The following is a 22,494-nucleotide window of genomic DNA, read 5'->3' as shown; positions in this document are numbered from 1 at the left end:
GAGAAGGTTGAGAGAAATACCGGATTCATTTTTAAGCTCGAGGGACATATGGTGGATAATTTTTTTCCTTTGAATTTCGGCCAAAAGAATAGTTTGCGGACGTGTTGCCAGTTGCCAATGACAACGGAAAATATCCGAAAAATATCCAAACTAAAATCCTTCAGTCTCTCCCCCTCAAGATGAATGCAACAATTCTACTAATTAAAGTCGATCACAATTCCGTGGGAAAAAAAATCTGTGAAATTTAAAGGTGCATGATTTTTTTGGCTTCTGGATGGAAGCTTTGTAATCGTTCAAATTTAAGTTTTGGATTTTTTGTATTATATCGACCCAGCATGATCCAAAAAGTCTGAAAATACGATTTTCTGTACTGCTTCTCACGATTTCTCGTCTGGGAATTGGTATTACATACTTCCCAAACTCGAAAACTTGAAAATCACTACAGAAAAATATTGTTCCTGGGCTGTTGCGATGGGGTTTTTTTACTCGTGTGGCGTTGGCCTCCGAGGCGTAGGCGAGGACTGGTCAACCACACGAGTAAAAAACCCCATCGCAACAGGCCGGAAAAATACTATTTTAGACCTCGTCCGTACGCGTGTATGTATGTACATATGTAAACAAATTTGTTTTCAATTGTTCGCAATTGAATGAATGGAATTGAATCTTTCTCTTTCAACGCAGGTATTGTTGAGCCTTATCAATCGCCATTAATTAAATTTTAATTCATCGATTAGGGTTTTTAATGTTCATCACGCTGTGACGAAAAGTGAACCTTTCGGCACGCTCCGCGTGCCTAAAAGTCTAATTTCCGCCACATTGTGATGAAAAATATTGTTCGTAACTCGTGAAAAAATGTTTTTTAGCTCGTGGGATTATATCACTCGCCTTCGGCTCGTGATATAAACCTCCCACTCGCCAAAAAACACTTTTTTGCACTCGTTACGTAATATACTATTTCGATTTTTTTCGAAAATCAGTTGTTCCACGATAACTAAAAAAAAATGTTCTGAATTGATTGAATGATGCCTAGAATAATTTGTTTGGATGTCATTCTGGCCGAGTTCGGAGATGAAGGCGATAGCAATAATCGTTATTTTAATTCATTTGAAAATCTGCAAAAATTGTAGATTTTTTGAAAATCAGATTTCCGGGGATATCTTTGAATATAATGCTTCAAATAAATTCAATCATAGCTTAAAATGTTTGTTTTTTTGCCATTAAGTCATATTAGTTGATATCGTTGATATTATATATTAGTTGATTTGATTTTTATGATGATTGTTGAAAATTTCGAATTTTTCATGAAGTTCCCTGAAATTTAGCTTTCTGATGGTTTCTTCAAATGTGATGTTTCAAATTCAATCAAGTATGTATAAATAAGATGGTTCTGTCAACATTTTATCGAAGGGCTGAGAGGAGAGATAGCACCATAAAAAAGACAATCGGTTGTCTAAAAGAAACGAATAATAAAAATAATGATGATGATCACATTCAATTACGTTGCAAATCTGACAAAATTAGTTGAAAAGCCATTTTGTTCAATTTCATAAAATTAAATAAACAATGAATTATACATGATAGAAGGAAATGATGTGCGAAATAACCGTTTCGAAAGTATATTGCTAATTTATTAGGAAAAATAACTACACTATATGCAATACAAGAGCAATTTCCCACTCGTTTTCTCCTAAATTGAAATGAATGTTGTTCTCCTTAAAACTGCTGCTAAACTGTTTACGAAATTTCAATTATTTTTTTCTAACAGTGTAGTAGATTTAGAATGAAAATTCCAGATACACTGTGGGAAATTTTTCGACATTTCGTGGGAAATACGGTAAAAATTTTCATAAGTGGTATTGAATCCGATACAGGGGAAAAATGATTATGAAATTTCAAGTTTAAGGTACAATTCAAGGAAATTTATGAGTTTTCAGGGAAAGAAAGACGGAAATTTCACAACTTGAATGAATTTTAAATGGAACATGAATATTCGGAAACCAAATGACATGAACTTTCAATTTTTTCCTGAATTTTCCTGATTTTTCTGAATTTTCACGAAACAATGGAACTGAGAAATTGAGTATTTGATTGATTTTCAGATCATTCGAGCAGAAAATCGGTGGAATATTTGATTTTTCAATTGCAAGCTTTCCTAAAATTTTAGTGGAAATTAAACATGATAAAAATTTCCGGGATTTGGCACGGAAAATTTAGACGTAAATTTTTAACCCTGTACTTTGTTTGTTCTCTAAAGCAGTTTCCTCCTCAAATATTCTTGAGAATAATCTGCAAGCTCCTCTACCACTTCCCCAATGATTTCTCATCAAACGAGAATAACATTAAGTGACTAATAAGTATGAATTCTAAATCCTCAAAAATGAAGAAGCATTGTGTTATTTCGAAACGCCTTAGTACTCCTATTCAGTAATTTGATATCAGTTACATTCGACTGAGCTAGTACGGAATAAGAAAAGCACATTTGGAGAAATAACAGGAAGTCCAAAACGATCTAAGCCCCTGTGATTGGTTGTGCACGATATGCTTATGCAATCGCCATTGTAAACACAAACGTATTGTGATGCAGTATAAGACCCTGCTAATTCCCTCCCTCAACAAAGAAGAACTTATGCTTCCGAGCACAATCTGAGAAAGATGATCATAATTTCGAGAAGACTGGTGGCGTCCCAGAAGCACTCAGTGTGTAATCTATTTTTGTTCACTCGGCACGTGACGTCACACACCGAAAATATCAACATTTTGACCGAACCTGAGAAGGAGGCGGGGAGGTGGGGGCTCAGTGACGGCGGTTGGTTGATCCAGGTTCTCAATCTTTCCCGGACACGAGAAAATTCCGATTTTTCCAAGGGGAGGTAGTAAGCATCGGTGTCTGAAGGAATCATCAAGAGTCTGGGACTTGAGGCATCTGCGGAAAGTAGATCAGGGAAGTTGAAAGAGACGTGTTGAGGAGACAATTATTAATTAGGGTTTCAAGAAGTTGGAAAAGTCGAGGTAAGGGTGGAGGATCAAGTGGTGGGAGAAGTGGGTCGTTTTCGCCCACACATTGTCGGTGTCTCATCGCAGCAAGACCACCAGGAGGTGAACAGTAACAGCGTCATCGTCGTTGCTGTCTAGGTATTCGTTGGGGGACTGTTGATCATTCCATTGACGGTGACTGGAATGATCCTGTGCTAATTGGAGATCAAAGAAGACATTCCGCGAGGTCTCGGTTGGGACTCCGAGGCTGAAGCATTCTTCGGTGAAGAGGGATTTCTTGAGGGGAATTTTTTGAATTGTGGGAACAAAATGCCGGGCGCCGGGGGTCAACAACCCCAGAGAACAACATTCAGGCCACCATGGGTCAAGGATGGACCCAATCCATTGCCGATGCCTCAAGCCCCGTGGACCTTGAACAACAGAAGAGACTCCAAACCCACCACCGATGACGCTCCAGCCTTCACCAAAGTAACGTTGAAGGTAATGCCTTCTGCTATTTGTTTTTTGTTGTTTGCGGTGATATAATTATATCATATTTATAAAAATCCGAAGGTTTTGGGGACCTGAGTGCCAATTGATTGTTTATGAATATTGGAGATTGGCAATCTGCCACAATGAAGTGTTAGGAACTTGTTTTTAGATTCAAAGATCAAGGGAACGAGTGGGTTTTTGGGAAAAATCGGTGATTTTTGATGATTCAGAGTTTTTTACTCGAGTTTATTTTTCTGGGGTAATGAGGATATTAAAGTTTGTGGAGTTTCGGGGAAAATGGAGGAGAATGGAGGAATGGGAAAAGAGGAAGAGGATGAGGTGGAGATGAAATGTGGAAAGTGGATGGGATGAGACTTTGGGTCACGAATTATTTCAAGCTCTGGGGTCTATTTCAAATGTATACCGTGCATGCTCCCTACTGCGTTCGTAATCTCGTATTTCGTGCGAATTAAGAAGATTTTTTAAATTCGGTTTTTCCATTAGTGCAATGAAAACGACTGCCAGGTGGATTCGCAATTTTTTGCAAAAGTCTCTGGAAGCAAGAAGAATAAAGGAATACAGAATCCTTCATTAGAGAAATTTTTTTTTTATGTTTTTCGTTCAATTTGCTGCAAAATACTTACCTCTCTATTTAAATTCATGTTTTCCATTCGGGCATTTTTGGAAAATTGAGTAATCAAGTGGCTAAAGTAATACCAAAAAATTAGAAATTTTGTCAGATTATAGGTCTTAATAAGGACTAACTTTGTGCAAAATTTCAGCCCGATCGATCTAATAGTTTTTGAGAAAAAGCTATTCGTTATCAAATCGTTTTCCGCAAATATCTTCAAAACTAGTGAAACGATTCCGATTTTTTTGTTTTCAAAATATTCGTTACGATGGATTCTATCTAAATCAACCAAAACATATGTACCCATTCATACAAAGTTTTCGAGATACTCCCGTTTTTGAATTTTTTCATAAAAAACTTTGTAATCACTCTAGCGTGTACAAAATTCGAGATATCGAATTGAAATCCGGAAAGAATCTTCCTCTCATCGATGCCATCCATGCATTGATGGCTAAAAAAATAAGACATCACTTAGTGACATGCTTACTGCCATACGGCACGCTGTCATATGTTCGCTGCATTGACAGAAAAAATTAATTTTATCAAGAGAATTTTATTTGAACGAACTATCATCTGATTGTTAATTTTCAAATAAATATGATTTCATTGTGAATACCAGTTATCTCTTCTTGAGATACATTTGATTGGGAGAAATCGAACTTCTCTAGAATTGAAGTTCCCCTTATTTGTCGCAATAATGAGAGTATTGCTTTCTTGCCAAAAGTTTGCTAACTCCAGGAATTCGTTGGTTTACTCAAAAATCAAAATTCTTCTCATGACTAAATACGTTGTTATCTCAATCAACATGATCATACGTTGTTCCAGGAAAATTATAATTGAAGTGAGCATTCCGTACGTCGAATCAGGATGAATATTGTTACGTAGAAAAAGCTTTGAGATTGTAGTAAGATGTCGTTGAGTTGAAAGAAGTTTATATTTCTTGAGTAAAAAAAATCGCATTAGTTTACAATAACAGAATCACAGATTTCGGCAATTAAATACAACCTTGGATATCACAAATTTCGTTCAATGTGATGTACGGAAAGCTTAATTTAAACATCGGCTGCATTCGAGAAAACAACATTCAATTCATTCCTCAATGCAATCATCTCCTAGGTACGAATTTTTGATCAATTCATGAAAGTAGAAAATTTCTCGACTGCATATTATATTAGGTTAAAAAACACAACTTTTCCATTTTTGTGGTGAATACATGAGACTTGACGCCAAGGACTGTTTTATTTGATTCAAGTAAATGTATCTCAAGAAGAAATAATTGATATTCACCGTAAGATTTTATGTTTGAAATAAGTTCAAGTATATAATACTTGTTCCAGGAAAAAAATATCCCAATAAGAATATTTTTTTTATCAGTGTGTCCCCTGCTTGTTTGCAAATGTCGTTTAAAGCAAGAAGAATAAAAGAATTAAAAATCCTTCATTACAGAAACTTTCATGAGCTGCAAAATATCCTTTTGACATTTTCCTCTAAATTTCCTAGCATCAGAGATATTCGCAAAATACTTCAAAAATTTTCTGCATTTATCCTCTGGTCTTTACAATATTAGACTCGAGATCCTTTCTATAATGAACGTTTTTAAGAGAAATCCGTCAAATACTTTTTTGTTGTGAAATTTCATGGACTTCACAAAAGATTTTTCAATACTTTTCCTAACTAAACTAGACAATATAGTTTACAAAATAGTTCACAAAATAAAACAGGGTTTATTGACATTTTTCTATAAATTTTCTCGCTTCAGAGATATTTTTGAAATACATTGAAAATTTTCTCCATTCACCTTTGTGTTTTTACAATCTTCCCCTAAGAATTATTTCCGTGATGAATTTTTTGAGAACAAAAAGCTGTCAAAGGTTTGTTGGTGGTGCATGCCACGGTCTGCGCAAAAGATTCTTTGACATTTTCTCCTAAACCAGTTATTTTTCGGAATATTCATTAAATAAGTCTCTGCGATTTCCTCTACGAACCGATGCACCGCATTGCGAGAACTAAACATCAACAAAAATTAGAAAATGACTTTGCAAACATTTCAATCACGTTCTGGCATCATCACCACCCCGTTTAGAGAATGATCTAATCCAGTTAATGTTAAATATCCGATAAACATGACAATTGACGTCAAACTTATCAAGCCTAACTCGACGGAACTAATAACTCTCTTCACATATGAATTCACAAATTTTGCAACGTTGTCAACCGCGACATGAAATGAAAATTGGCGCGCAATAAAGGACCCTCCCCTTCCAAAACTGTCTTTCACATTGGAGGAAGGCAGAAATCAACGTCCAACAATATAAATTTCAACCTATCAAACGTCAGTTATATTTTTAACCGAGTTTACATCAACCCCAAATGTTAATGTTTTCTGCATTTTAAAATCCATCAAACGTCACAAATGAAACGTGGAGAGACCCTCTAAAAATACTATTTCCACAGGAACATGATAGAATGCAACGTCTAGAGGTGATAATGAAGACCCTAAACTTTTTTTTCGATTTTTTGCTGCAACGATTTGTAGCATGCAGTTCACTACGGAGCGAGGGACGGAAAATAAATAGAAAGACTTTTTGGCTGCTGGATTATGCGCCCACGTGGGATGATAATAAATTTAACGCCACTGTGGCAATGTCAAGTTTGCAAGTTGAGGATTATTCACTCATAAATTCACTGATAACATACCAAAACAAGGGGAGGACAGTATTAAATTTCACCCAAGGTAGTGAAGTCATAACTCCAGTTCAAAGATTGCGGAATTTTTTGTTTGAATGAACGATTGTAAAAATGAACATCAAAAAGGAAGATTACCAGTAAAAACGTTTCAGAATTTCATCTGGATTGATAGGAATAACTCGGAGTATGGACAATAACAATTCAGTAGCGAAGTGGTAAACGGCTCAAGTCGATTTTGACTATTGGCCAGTTTTTAGTGAATATCTCGGAACCTGAGGGAGACAGCTAAATTTTTATCGAGACCTTTTTTGTAGCACTCAATTTGCTCTAGAAAAAAGGTTATTACGAAAATTCCATTATCTCCTTTAAATTCGGAGATATTCTTCAACAACTCAACTAAGAGATAAGTCGACTTAAACCGCTTTACCACTTCCCTACTGAACTTTCATGTCTCTTAATTGGGAACAGCATGGCTATGGGTATTGAGACCAGTGATGGAGTGTTGTCTTCTATCAATTTTTATTATCTTTTGGTATGGATATATTGCCTTAACGATATCCAAGTGCTTCGTTCAAGTTAGCAACTTTTTTTCACGCAATATTTCAGTTGTATCGGAAATCTTGCCATTCCCCGCACTGTTAGAAATTTTTTGAAATTTAAGTAACAGATGCATGTGAATTTTCAACATTCGGAACTTGAATTCAATTTCAGACTAAATTGCTCATGGAATTCCTGATTCGTCTTGGAAATTCAAGGAAATTAAGTTTTTCACGATGAATGATCATTGAATTTTCACACCTATCACGAAAATTAAACATTACATTTAATTGAATTTTCACGATTTTCAGTCATTTTCATTGTCATATGAACCTGAGAAATCAAATTTCATTGAATATTCAAGACAATTGACTGATTTATCAATAACAAGATAAAAGGAAATTCCACGTAAATTATTCGTTGTTAAAAATTTCAAGATTTTTTACTTGAAATATCAAAAGCAATTTTCTAATAGTGCACTTTTTCGGATTTTTCATTACTGAATACATGTTTTTCGGGAATTTCTTCAATGAATATTGTGAACAATATTCTATTCAATTTCAAACGCGACTCCTGTTAGTCTAACATCTAACGATTATAGGGCAACGCTGCACATGAACAACCTAGTAATTTCGGTGCGAGTAGTCACTTGAGCGGATGGTTCCCAGACATCAGGGACACGCGGATTCAAACAGTTCAATATGTGACTCCTGCATAGCTAATTTCGTTTTGTTTAATGTAAAAATTTGCGCCATTCGTGATAAAGTTGAAGCTAGCAGAATATTCGTCGGTGGAAAATTCAATTTAAGGGATATTTAAGTGTACGAGAGTCAAATAATCATATGTACAAATGTTTTTTAAGTGTGAAAGAGTTTGTACATTACTTAAAAACATTTGTATACCCCTAAATTAGCCTAAAACAAATCTTCTGCTGTCGAATCTTTCGCTAGTTTCGGCGTCATCCATTCATATAAAATAGACAAAAAAATTAGGTAATCTTCTTATAATATCTTATTTTCTTATAATATCTAAAATAGGTTTTCGATTTTTTTAGAAACATGTTTTGGGCTATTTTACATAAATGGTGCAATTTTTTGTTAAACAAACGGAGCTAGCTATGCAGGAATCAAATTTCCAAAAACTAATTCGTAATTGTTATTATCCAGATTTTTTCAAAAATTAAAACAAAACTATAGCTCAAAAATTAGAACCCCTAGACTATTGTTAACATTTTAAGCGTCTGCGGGGCAAAAAACTCATAGTAGTTTCCCCTTAGAGTCACTAATTTACGAAAATAATTCCACAATGAGCAATTAGGACGTGTCATATTGACCAGGTTTATCATATCCCAACTGAACAATCGTATCCGCTGTGAATAAATAAGGGGATGATGCGTAACATTGGATCACGTGGGTGACGATATGATGTGATTTGATAATAGAGATAGACGAAGGAAGTAATTATTTAAAGGCGATCGATTTGTCTGATGTCCAAGTGTCTTCTGTCATTTCGGTGCGAGTGAATCATTAGTTCATTGTTTTTCCGACTCAATTGACGACTCATTCTTCTATCGTGATTCTATTTGAATTTGTGAATGGATATACCTGGCCCAAGTTCTGGAGTTATTCACCGGAGGAGATGGACATCGGATGGAAATCCCAATAATCACAATGCAAAGATGAAGAGGGCGTCTATTAATATTATACTAACTGATCCTTTCTATCTCCGGGTAATGCAATCAAGTGGTCTTTTCAATCATACATTCATCACTGTTGAAAACTTTTCGCTAAAATTTCCGGTACAATTTTTGTCAAGTGACATTTTTGTCATTTCAAGGAATTTCGGGATTGAAAATTCATAATTTGATGAAAAAATCAATGGAAACTGTCGATTCCAGTCCAATTATTCCATAGAAATTTATCAATATTAATTAAATTCAGGTGAATATACTCTTGAAATTTCAATTAAGAATATCTGAGTAATTTAGCTATTTTTTCTCCAGAAAAATGCTTTTATACTTTGGTAGTGAAACATCACACGTTTCATTTGAACCCCATTTAACTCTCAATTTTCGGACATTTTACAATGATTTTATTATTTAAACTTTGCAGGTCTGAATTTGAAACTCGATATTGAACAGTTGAAAAACATTTGAAAAATCTGAAAAAAAAATTAGAAACTTTACTTTTGGCGGAAGATTGATGAAATAATTTGAAAATTGCTATTTTTGAAAACTACGAGCATTTTCTATAAAAAATTTATAAATAATCCATGTTCCACCATAAAATCCATTCGTTCGGAATCGTAATAATTTATTCATATATATTCATAATTTTACCAAAAAACAATTTCATGCCTAAAATAATAAGGTGTACGAAAGTTTAAACAATTTCATTCATTTCCCTAGAATCAACGAATGTTTAGAAAAATCATAATTCTGTGTAAAATTTAATTTGAATGACACTGAATATTCACGATTTTTTTCAAATTTTTCTCACGCAATTTAATTGACAAATTTGATGATTGAAAATGGTTGAATCGATATTGTGGTCTGTACCATACAGCAAAAGATACTTGGATACGAGCAGATCCACGCCAAATCAGCAGGACAAAGAAATCGATGCTGGGGATTTTCGTCTCAATTTTTGTTCAAAAAGGTGGCAATTAGAGAAAAAATTGAAAAAAAAAGAACAACTGAAAAATATATATAATTGAAGGAGTTATGATTTTTCGAAAATTGCTAGTTTTTGCTCATATCCTTAATTGAAAATTCTGCATGATTGAGTGGTGAATATTTTTTTATTTTTATTTATTTACACTGTCCCACAGGGTGGTACTCCCTATGACAGTGGGGGAAGCCAGTATACAAAATATAATATAAAACAATGTGTGAAGTTTAGACTTACACTAAAGAGTCATCAGATATTCTCTCAGTCTAACCGTTTTTCATTTCTTAAAATCATATATTCAATGAATGAAGAAAAACAAAATATATAACATTATATAACATTTCTAAGCAAATCTGCAGTAAACGAAAAACAATCAGAGGATATCTTCTGGCGCAGACGGTAGAGAGTAAAGATAATTGGTAATCGATTGATCTGGTTTTACTATACGACCATATTTTTTCTCAGAGATAATAACTCTTAACTTGAAAGTATTCAACAAATATAGGAATAACGCCTTAGTATCCGCCTTACAAGGACTAGAAAGAAAAGCTAATAAATCACTAGAACTGATGCCTGAGATCAAAGGCAAAAGGTACCTGAATCTGATCGTTTACCCTGCATATTCTGATTTTAGACGTAAGTTCCTTTTGAGTGGTGAATATTCAGATTTTAATGAAAAATTTAAGTAAGTTGAGAAATCCTCGTCCCATGCGGCTCGAAAATTTGAAATTCCATTAAATGTCCATTGAAATTTGAAATTTTATTATTGTTCCCCCCTAAATCCAATTTAATGTCGTTCTCCTAGAAATTACCACTAAAATGTCTATAAAATTTCAATTTTTTCCATCAAAGGACTCAAAACCAGGAAGATTTAGGGCAGAAGAGATGATTTCGTTATATAACATGGATTTTCCTGCACAAAATTCACAGAATGAGTAGTTTGATTACAAAATAGTTCTCTCTAATTTCCTTTTACAGTCACTCATTTGTGAAATATACTTCTATGACAACCCAAATACCACAGTTGTCTTGAGCTATTTTTCGACATTCCTAATGAATCATCCTGAATTGTTCATTAAAAAATGATGAAAGAGAGTGCCATTCATGTTCTCCATACTCAGGGCAATGGAAACAATCGGAGACAAATAAAGCGAAATACTGAAATTGATCATTGAAATAACCACCACAAACGCTTGTCATGCTATTAATTACAGAGTGTTCCAAAGCCTGCGGACGCAGTAGCACCGCCAGCAGAGCCTGCGCCCCAGGCAAGGAAACAGAGTAAAATAACAATAATACCGGCTCAACCAAATAGTGAACGCAATACAACAATCAAACCCTCCACTAATAAAGCAAAGGCGAGCACAGACAAAGGATCAAGTAAATTGGGGGAAAATGGAAGGGTTGAGTCGACGAGTTCTTCAAAGCCACAATTGGAGAGACAAACACGTATCGACAAATCTCGATCACGTACTGATACCAGAGTGCCAATATCGAAGAGTGAAAGCACTACAGGTAAATCATTAAATCATAATTCTCATCTAGTCTCGACGGCATCACTAGAATAACTAGGGAAAATCGCGGATCCGATCGATTTTGCCCCGTATAATCACGAAAAACTTCATTTTTTTCCTGTTTTTACCTTCAAAATGTCTCTTGCGCCGTAGATTGCATACGATTTTAGTTTTTTAAGAATCAAGTTAAGCATCTGTTTTACTTTATTCATGATCTATAGCGAACGAGGGGCTGGTCACTCCTCAATCGAATGACTCAGTGATTTCCAGAATCAGATAATTTCCTGTGATTTCCTATTGATTTCTGTGATTCCCCGAATGATTTTTGTGATTTCTTAACCAGCATTAGAAATCATGATTTCTTCTGTTTTCTCCTGATTGTCATGATTTCTAGTAGATTTCAATGATTTCTTGTTTTCAAGAAACCACTGGAGAAATCATGATTTCGGGACCAGAGTGGGATATCTGTCGATAATGCCAGTTTTCTACATGAAGTTACAATACGTAAGGATGTCAAAAATTTCACAGCGTCCCATTTCGGGATTGGGTGATTTCGAACGCACCGATATCATAACAAAAATTGTAGAGTTGAAACTGCAATATCAATTTCGATTTTACACTTATCGATGATTTCCGATTATTTCCAGAAATCTTTAGAAATCATTAACGAAAATGGAAATCACTTGATTTCTTCCTTGATTTCCAGTCGCGTGGTCCAGTGATTTCCTAAGTGACCAGCCCCGCAATTGCGAATAAAGTAAAACGGATACTTAACTTTATTCTTTGGAGTGTAACAAACTTTTAAAAAAATGCTAAAATCGTATAAAAACAGGAAAAAATGAAGTTTTTCGTGGTTATACGGGGCAAAATCTATCAGGTTCGCGATTGTCCCCAGTTATTCCCATATTCCATCATGTCAGGGAGAGTGGGGTAAAACGGCCCCTTTGGACTTTGTTTGCGATACTTGTTCTCGGAGGTCAAAAAAATTGTTCAGATTATTAAGACAATTTCTCCTAATTCAGATCACTGAGTTCGTGATTTGTATAAATTTTTATCAATTCAAGAAAAAAAAATCTGTGTTACGTTACTGACTTACGCCGATGATATAGCATTTTTAAATACCCTGTCTAGATAGAACACTTCTTCTCCTCAGGTGTTCCCTCGTGGTCACCATCCCACTTAGTGACTACGCTTACGCTGCTTAGCTTTGCAAAGCTGAGTCTGCCTTTCATGGCAGTTCGCTAGCCTAACACAGAACCGAATCAGTTAATTGCAGAGGGGAAGATCAATTCGAAATACTTCGGCAGATGAGTTTCCGACAATCTCTAAAGCCATTAGTTTTGAAAAAAATATTACAAAACCTCGTGTATTGGCTGTTAAATTTTGTAGGAAAAAATGTCTTCTGACCAATTCCAAGATATTCCAATATACACTGATAGAAAAATATATTTTAATTGAGATGTTTCTTTCTTGGAACAAGTATTATATACTTGAACCAATTTCAAATAAATAAGATCAATAAGATCAATCTTATTGATATTCTGTGAATATCAATTATTTCTTCTTGAGATACATTTATTTGAATCCAAAAAAACAGTCCTTGGCGTCAAGGAACATGGTTTCACCACAAAGATAGAAAAGTTCTATTTTTTTTTTCACCTAATATAATCTCCAGTCCAGAAATTTTCTACTTTCATGAATTGATCGAGCATTCGTACCCAGGAGATGAGTACATTGAGGAATGGCTTGAATGTTGTCTTTTCGAATGCAGCCGATGTGTAATTGAGCTTTCCGTACATCACGTTGAATGAAATTTGTGATAGCCAAGTTTGTGTTGAATTGCCACAATCTGTGATTCTGTTATTGTAAACTAATGCGATTTTTTAGTCGAGAAATACAAACTTCTTTCAACTCAACAACATCTTACTACAATCTCAAAGCTTTTTCCGCGTAAGAATATTCATTCTAATTCGACATAGGAAATGCTCACTTCATTTATAATTTACTTGGAACAACGTATGATCGTGTTGATTGAGATAACAACCTATTTAGTTGTGAGAATAATTTTGATTCTTCAGTAAACCAACAAATTGGCTAAAAAGAAATTAAATACTTTCATTATTACGATAAATAAAAGAAACTGCAATCCTAGAAAAGTTTGATTTCTCCCAATCAAATGCATCTCAAGAAGAGATAACTGGTATTCACTTTGAAATCATGTTTATTTGGAAACTGATAATCAAATGATAGTTGGTTCCAATAAAATTTTCTTGAGAAAATTAATTTTTTCTGTCAGTGTAGTTTATGGCAACGTTTCAAACTTAGTCTTTTTTGGAGAAATGGTACACAGATAATTTTGCAAATATCTCTGGAAATGGATTTGAACGTAAGCCAGCAGGTTATGAGGAACATATTTTTAAAACTTTTCATACAAGAAAAAATGTTCTGTAAAAATTTGTTTTATACTTTTTCGAAATCTATTCCTTTCTGGGATATTGACCAAATTATTCGTATCAAATCTCAGTCATGGAACCCTTAAGGATGTACTACACCCTTTCGGTCAAAATGCAGGTTTTTTTCATTTTCTTGGCAAATTATTGATCGGATTGACGCGAAATAATATACCGTTTTTGCGTTTTATCATTATTGATTGACTCACAAAGTTTCATGGCAGTGCAATCATTTTTCTGCATTTTTTCTAAAGTTTTGTGAATTTCCGAAAAGTTTTAGAAAAAACGCAGGAAAATGATTGCACGATCATGAAATTTCGTGAGTCATTAAGTAATGATAAAGCGCAAAAACGGTATATTTTTTCACATCAATCCGATCAACAATTTACCAGAAAAATTCAAAAAACGTGAATTTTGGCGAAAAGGGTGCAATACATCCTTAAGAAACAAGGCTCAGTTATGGAATCGTATTGTTTTGAATAACTTAGAAGTATTGTTGAGTGGATATTTTTAGCTTCAGGGAAAGTATACAATCCATAGTTTCCATTCAACTTCGTTCATCACAGTAAATATGTAGGGTCACATGGATTGTCGGCAAATGTAACGCTGATTTCATAACCGGTACCGATTCCATAACCGGATCACTGACGTTAATGAATTTGCTACTACTTCGAAGCAAGAAGTCTAGAAAATTTCACTGAAACACCTTTTTTCGTGAGGGAAGTGATGAACTACAAAAAAATTTATCTGGTCTTTTTTTCCCAACACTTTGGTTTCAGAGATATTAACCAAATAATGTATAAAAAATTTTGAGATTCTACTTGTCATTTAAAAAAAATAGCCGCTTCTCCTCCAAAATTAAGTCCAAGGGATTAGAATACAGTTTATTTACTTGAATCAACTTTCCTTCTTGCCCTGTGAATTTACACCTTAAACAACACATCACCGATCACTGAATTCACTAGACCCCTCTACAAATCTCCGATCATTGGCACCATCCACAAATAACCCCCCAGTCTAAATTAGCCCTGCCGTTCTGAATTCAAATTGTCAGCGATCATTTCCCCATCGACCCTAATACAAATTCCACCTTAACATTGTTTACAAATGTACACAGGTGCACCAACACTATCAAAAAGCTCATCGAGAGCAGCAATACCACCGCCGCCACCACCGAGACCACCGCCACCACCACCATCCAGGGAAGTTGTGCCTGAACTGAAGAATCTACCACCGATCAGTGAGAAAGCTCAAAAAACGTTGGAGTTGCTTAAATCGAGGCCACGTAAACGGCCTGATTGGTCGTGCATATTGAAGGAGGTGGAGAGTGGGAAAAAGTTGAAACACGTCAAGTGCAACGATAGAAGTGCACCGATCATCGAAAGAGTTAGCAAAGTCATAGCTGATCCACAAGGTAAATATGTAAACCACTTCAGTTTAAAACGATCAAACTATCTTACTTGACATGAATCAACATGTTGATGATTGAATCTTCTTGGTGATGTGGGATGACTTTGTCAAAAGACTTTTTTTGTGCAGAATTTTCTGGTTTATCAATATTTTTTCCTAAACTTTGTCAAATTAAAGTAGCGTAAACATGAATCTTCTTGGTAATGAGTGATGACTTTGTCAAAAGACTTTTTTTGTGCAGAATTTTCTGGTTTATCAATATTTTTTCCTAAACTTTCTCAAATTAAAGTAACTTAAACATAACGTGAATTTTGAAGATTAAGATCTGAAATCAATTCTCAACGAAAGTTACTATGAATAGAAACATTGTGGTTGAGTTTGTGTTCAATCGGCAGTCTAGTAGGATTGATAATAATTAATCCAAAAATGTAAAAATAACAAAGCGTCTTATGAGAAAATTAATTTTTCGAGGTTGAGGGAGAAGGTTAAAATCTAGAAAATATCTCGAAAAATCAGGAAGAACAAATAAAAATTCTATGCCCAATATGAAAATCATGGTTCATCAAGCTTTTATAATAATTAATTTATGTCACTCCGAAATGGAGTGTTACGTTGAAACACCCTAGTCAAACGAAAAAGAATTTGATGGATCAATTTCCTACACTCTTCAAAGTTAGAGTTCATGGGAAAAATTATCAATGATAAATAATTTTTTAATTTTTTAATTTATTCGTCCTTGAGTCGTTAGACACAACAACTCAACTGAGGTTTATTCACCCTATTTTAACCCTCGATTGGTCGCCATGCGAGGGAAAGGCCGCAGCGCGTCGTTTTTTTCTTCTTGCCGTCTACTCGTTGACCGGAAAAATCCGAAAAAATTTGAATTCGTCATCAATTGAAGTATCTGGAGAAATTTAGTAGCAAAAAAACAATATCAGAATCTTAATTCTTGGTGAAAAAAAAATCATTTCCAACAGTTGAACAATTCATTCCCATGTTAAATGAAATTACCCGTTGCGCGACGATGCCGAGAACTCGCTAAACGCACCCGGGCAGTGCAGAGTGAATTCGGCAACGGTGTAGGATAAATAACACGGTGGCAAATCCCCGCGGAGGTGACCAAGTCGCAAGTTCGCGTCAGGTGATTAAACTAGGGTTAAGGAAGTTGGGATAATTCATCTCAATAATTAATCTATAAGTCAGGTATACTGTTAGAAATTTCTTGAAATTTCACTCACAATGTGATTTGAATTCACGATGTCGTGAATTTGCATTGCATTCAACATGGAATCGTTCATCAAATTTCTCATTTTTCTTAAAAAAAAAATTCAAGAAACTTGGATTTTTGATAGTAAGCCATCATTGATATTTCAATGAAAGCTTGAATTTCCAAACTCTGTGTACAAATTGAACATTAAATGCAATTGAATTTTCAATAGATTGAGAATTCGGAAAAATTGATGCCTAAATTTTCGTAATATTTAATATATTTCAATTTAATATATTTCCACATTTTCTACATTTTTAACATTAAAGAAGGGAATTTATATAGCGTTCCCATCTTTTGTGACGTTATAGGAAATGATTGATGGGATTTGGATGAGGTAGTAGGGAAACCGGGATTATTCTCAATATGAATAACCAGAAAATTTTTTACTGAAAAAAATGGAGAATCCCTTGAATATTCAAACGATCAACTGATTCGTCAATGAAGAAATACACATAAATTTCATGTAACTTTGTTGTTGTTAAAAATGTCAAGAATAATTTTGCTAATAGTGCAGTTAAAGCTCAGTATCACGAGAAATTATTGAGAGCACTCCTTCATAAAAGAAAGGGCGCTTATTGTTCCCTCCTAAGATGGCTCATTCTTTAAATCAACCCTTAATGAATCCACGTTTCATACTCAACGCTTTCCTCGATTCACTTCTAACACTGATCCATTTATTCTCTAGATCAACCTCATTTCGTCTTTGAATCTGAAAAGTCGAACATGCACAATCAACTCCTGCACCAAATTCAAACTGGTATAAAACTAAAAAGCGTAAAAACGAATGATCGTTCAAAGCCAATGCTCGAGGGCCTGAGGAAATTCCGTCGACAGCTAACTATCGAAGAGCAGATACAGAGGAAAGAGGCAGCGCCAGATATTGCTGAGACCGTGCCCGATGAGATGGACGACATTGACGCTGTAAGGGATGATTTGCAGAGTACCAAACAGATGCTTGCGTTGGAATTGAGAAATAAGGAAGCGCTGGAAAGAGATAACAAGAGGCTACAGGTAGATTTAGAAGCTACCTTGCTTTTGTCATTGCAATGTTATCATAATAAACCTTATTCAATTCCCCTGCATTTTCAACATCATAATAATGAATTGATTTCCGTTTAGGCAAGAGTCTTAAACTTGGAAGCTGAACTAGAACGAGCAAAACTCCAACAAAACGTAGTTGAACACAAGAAACAGGACGAGAAAATCCAAGAGTCATTGAAAAAAGAAGCTGAAGCGGCGAGGAAAGATGTTGAGAAACTAGAAAAAGACTTTGCTGTTGTTGCTGAAGAGAGAGACAAAACTAAAATCGAACTGGAGGAGATGAAGAGGATGTACGCAAATTTGGAGAGACGCATGAAGGCTGGTAAGTGTCCAATATATGAATCTGGTGAAATGGTAAAGGACAGAACAGGAAATACGTTTATCTTGAAAACTAGTTGTTGTGCCCGATATTACCCGGGCAATTCTCTTATTTCGACGAGGATACGTCTATGTTTTCATTATGGGGAGGCATTTAGGAAAAAAATCCTTATGGTTCCTTATCGGCAGTGGCACCATCTATCGGAATTCTAGAACATTCTAGAATTTTCTACACAATCACGAATTTTTATAGCAAATTACAGATTTTCTAGAAGAGTTTGGATTTTTCTAGAGAATTCTCCAGTTGTTTAAAGAAATAAATTACAATTTTGAGGGATCCTAGCTCTGGTCGGCAAAATACCGACAGTTGGGTATTATTGCACGAAATAGATGGAATTTGTGGATCCATGTTTAAATTCGCAAGGGTGTTTGTATGGGATGATGTTGTTGTGAATGAAATATGTTGAACGGTTGTCGTCTTATCATGACGAGACGGTGGGAGATCCCGAATTCTTCTAATATACCTATATAAATATATACAATGAAAAACTATGATGTTCAGTGAAGGAAAGGGAAGACCATAGACGTATCCACGTAAAATTACGGCTGTGTCAAAGATATACATATCATTCAAGCATATGCAAGTACTTTGGCTTTTTTTTCTTCGGTAAAATGCTTTTATACTGTTGTAATCGAACATCAGAGCTTTCATTTCAGCGCGATTTGACCCTAAGTTTCCGTGCATTTTACAATGATTTTATTATTTAAACTTTACTGGTCTGAATTTGAATCTCGACATTGAACTATCAGAAAACATTTTAAAAACCTGAAAAAAATTAGGTTTTTTTTTGGAGGAAGATTCATGAAATCATTAAATAATTGCAATTTTTGAATAGTACGGGCATTTTTTATAAATGATTTGCAAACATTCAGTCTTCTACTATAAAAATCGTTTGTTCGGAATCGTAATAAATTTATTCATATTCCGAATTTGACAATTCGAAACAGCTCCGAAAGTTTAGACAATTTCCATTATTTATTTACAAGAAACAAATGTTAAAAAAAATAACTATTCTGTGCAAAATGCTATTTAAATGACGCTGAATATCCATGTTTTTTTTCAAATTTTTGTCACGTAATTTGATTCACAAATTTGATGATTGGAAATGCCTGAAGCTAGAGTGTGGTTTGTACCAAACTGTAAAAGATACTCGGATATCCTTAACTCTGAAACAATTAACTGATTTATAGCCCCCGCTGCTAACACGCACTAACCTAAAGCACTAAAACCGTCAAGCTAATGCTTCTGCTTAATTAATCTGCTTCTCTCCTCCCAGAGTTTTATTGGGACTGGCCAGAGCCCATAATAGAATACCCGGAAGAGAGTCCAGAGGGCACGTGGTACGATGTTTCAGGAATGGCATTGGCAGGATGTCCAAGTGCCAAGGATGTTGCTAAAATAGCGTCACAGAAGAGTATTGATAAGGGAGAGAAGACAGCCAGTGAGTCGGAAGAGGAGGAGGAATCATCGGAAGAGGAGGATGAGGATGAGGATCCCGAGGCACAGGCTGAGAAACGATTGCAGAGGGAAATCAAATTGCTCAATACAAAGATTAGGAACTTCAAGTAAATGCAAAAGCTTATATCAGACAGTAGTCAGTGTCTGAGTCAGTGGTGAATGGGATAAATCAGTTTGTCAATGATATTTCGAACTCAAGAGGAGATGACGAAATTCTCTCATAAAAAAGGCCCTTATGGAAATTCGTCCATCTCATTTGGATTTGAAGATGTGTACACTGTTAGAAATTTTTTTTAATTTCATGGAAAATATGGTAGTAAATGTCATGAGAATGAGATTGAGATCGAGTCGGATTTTTGAGAAAAATGGTTATGACATTTCAAGTTTTAGGTAGAATTCAAGAAAATTCATGAGTTTTCAGTGGGAGTGAGATGGAAATTTCACAACTCCACTGAATTTTCAATGGAGCATAAACATTCAGAAACAAAACGACATGAATTTTCCAGTCTTCTCTAAATTATTTATTTATTTTCAATGGAGTTTGTTACAAGTTCGAAAGAACTTGCAACTGGTCATCGTGCGGAGCCTTCAGCCAAGTATTTACATTTTATGTACCTAATAGTTGATACAAAAAGAAAGAGTCTGTTTGTGTGTTCATTTTGCTGGATGAGGATCGAGAAATTGAAGATAATATTTACAAGATTGAGTGCACGATAAGATGGTACAGTATAAAGCGATGATATGAAGAGTGAGGAGTTACAGAATTTCACCATTTATTATTGGAGGTGAACAAGGCCTTCCCAGGAGTCAGAGCCGAGATTCTCCCTTCGGATGGTTTCGAGACTCTCTTCTCTGAATTTTCCTGATTTTTCTGAATTTTCACGGAATAATTCAACTGAAAAATCAAGTATTTCACTGATTTTCAGATCATTCGAACAGAAAATCAATGGAATATTTGACTTTTCAATGGCAATATTTCCTGAAATTCCAATGGAAATTGAACACGATAAAAATTTCCGAGATTTGGCATAGAAAATGCAGACGAAAATTTTTAACAGTGTAGCAGCAACTGATTTGGAAATTATACTGACTGGTCACGTTCGCTCTCAATAACTGGAATTAATTTTAAAGTAATCATGACTTGGCTCTAGGGACAAAGCTGCAAATGCAAAGAAGGAGAGACACGCGCTGAAGGAACAAATAAAACAGCAGCAGAAATTGTTGAAAGAGGAGAAGAAAAAGTACAAAGGGCTTCAGAAGGAAGTTGACAAAATGGCTAAATTGATGGGAGATACTGACGATGAAGATGCTGAGGATGAAGAGGAGGAGGAAGAGGAAGAGAGTGAGTCTGAAGATGAATCAGAGTCTGAGGAGTCTGAGGAGGAGGAATCCGAGAGTGACGACGAGGATGCTGAGCCAGAGGAGCGCAAGAGTAATTTACAGGTGAATCCATTATATTTTGCTTCTGAATGGGAGCTTTGTAAACGTTTAAATTTAAGTGTTCAATTTTTTATGTTAGGATAACTAAATATGGTCCAAAAAGTCCGAATATGTGATTTTTAGGTGGTGTCTGTATGTATACTGAGAGAAAAACCGCTCAGTTGTCAAACAAGTCTTACTAGTGCCAAAAAATCATTTGTTAACGATTCGTTTTGTGTTCGAAATATTTTTTCAATAACTTTTCAATTTTTTTCCCACATATTTCAAGCCTTCTTTTATTTTTCTAACTTGTCTTTTGGATAATTGGAAATAATTAATATGGATAGAAAAAGTGACAACGTCGTACCGTTCGCGGTACAAGTTAGCAGCACTGATTCACTCAGCTGTTATGATCCTTCCCACAGCGATATGTATCATCACAACTCCATTCGTATTTGCCGCGCTTACCCCTCCACGATTTCTAACCTCGACGTCGCTATTCCAAGTTGCGCACGCTGAATTCCTATTTTTCATGAGTTTTTTAATTATCCCTTCTAAAAAATTCTCCTAGGCCACTTGGATTTATTTTTTCATGTTCCTCTTTGAAAGCTCCATCCAAGTGTGAAATTTCAGTACAATGACGACTTTTTTTCTATATTTATAATAATTTTTTCCCGAATTCCCATAAGCGCCCGTGTTAAAATGCATTTTTTAGAAAAATTCCTGCATTTCACTCATTCTCCTAAGCTATCTAGGATTTTGCATAGGGGTTTTGAAAAAATCAAAGAATGTATAAAAAAAAAAATCAAATTCTTCACTTTTTTTCGATTCCCCCCCCCCTGACGACGCCATAAATACCTTAAATTTTTTCCCTAAAATACTTTCTCTATTATCCTAACTTGATATTCGATCATTTCCAGACAATCGTCAAAAAACACGAGGGAAGAATGTCATCCCTGAAGAAAGGTAATTATCTGCTCAAAGCCCAGGTGGACAGACTGAAAGACGACCTAGTGAAGCAGCGTGAAGCGAGCCTATCCCTCCAAGAGGACCTCGACTCAGTTCTCGCTGAACTGGGCTAAATTTGCATAACATGAATTATAGTTGAAGAAATATTACATAACGAAACTAACATATGCACATAAATAAAAGAAAACAAATCTCGAATTAATGATACTGAGTACTGAAAGCAAACACCTACACAAATTACACAATTAAAGCGAGACAGAATGAGAAATTCATGGAGAAAACATTCAGATCATTGCTTACTTTTGTTGCAGACTAGACGATATGAAAAAGAGAAAAATGAAACAAATATGAAATTAACGCGATTTTTATTTGCTATTATATTATTTAAAGTGTAAGATATTTTTTAATAAAGGAGATAAATATTGGCCATTGGTTTAGAAATAGTGTTGGAGATTTTATTTATGTTATCAATGAAGTGTATAAAAGTATTTCAATTGGGAGAAAATGGTAAATAATATATGGGGTATTCCATGCCAAATGAGTTAACGGCTGACCCTTACCCTTTTGGAAATTGATCTCGATTTTTTTTACGAT

At 35.0% G+C, this 22,494-nt stretch overlaps 2 protein-coding genes across 3 annotated transcripts in view; one reads left to right on the top strand and one right to left on the bottom strand.

Annotated features, from left to right (window-relative positions):
- The window catches only part of LOC107041703, a 29,230-nt gene that overhangs the window by 5,299 nt on the left and 1,437 nt on the right, over nt 1-22,494 (bottom strand). The gene's annotated exons all lie outside the window — the stretch shown is intronic.
- LOC107041702 (glutamic acid-rich protein) lies at nt 2,822-22,343 on the top strand. 2 transcript variants are annotated; one of them, XM_015262376.2, is made up of 8 exons: nt 2,822-3,474; nt 11,205-11,505; nt 15,072-15,368; nt 17,320-17,645; nt 17,754-17,997; nt 19,331-19,619; nt 20,664-20,955; nt 21,852-22,343. In XM_015262376.2, the coding sequence occupies exons 1-8, from the start codon at nt 3,304-3,306 to the stop codon at nt 22,011-22,013; spliced, it is 2,082 nt and encodes a 693-aa protein (XP_015117862.1). In that variant the 5' UTR covers nt 2,822-3,303; the 3' UTR covers nt 22,014-22,343. The 2 variants fall into 2 exon arrangements, with proteins under 2 accessions (XP_015117862.1, XP_015117864.1); XM_015262378.2 differs by lacking the exon at nt 2,822-3,474 and adding an exon at nt 8,839-9,050 and having other exon boundaries at nt 19,409-19,619.

Source organism: Diachasma alloeum, unplaced genomic scaffold (assembly GCF_001412515.2).
Source record: "Diachasma alloeum isolate Michigan unplaced genomic scaffold, Dall2.0 Dall_scaffold_00371, whole genome shotgun sequence".
Taxonomy (NCBI): Eukaryota; Metazoa; Arthropoda; class Insecta; order Hymenoptera; family Braconidae; genus Diachasma; species Diachasma alloeum.
This window is presented reverse-complemented; position numbering and strand designations above follow the sequence as displayed.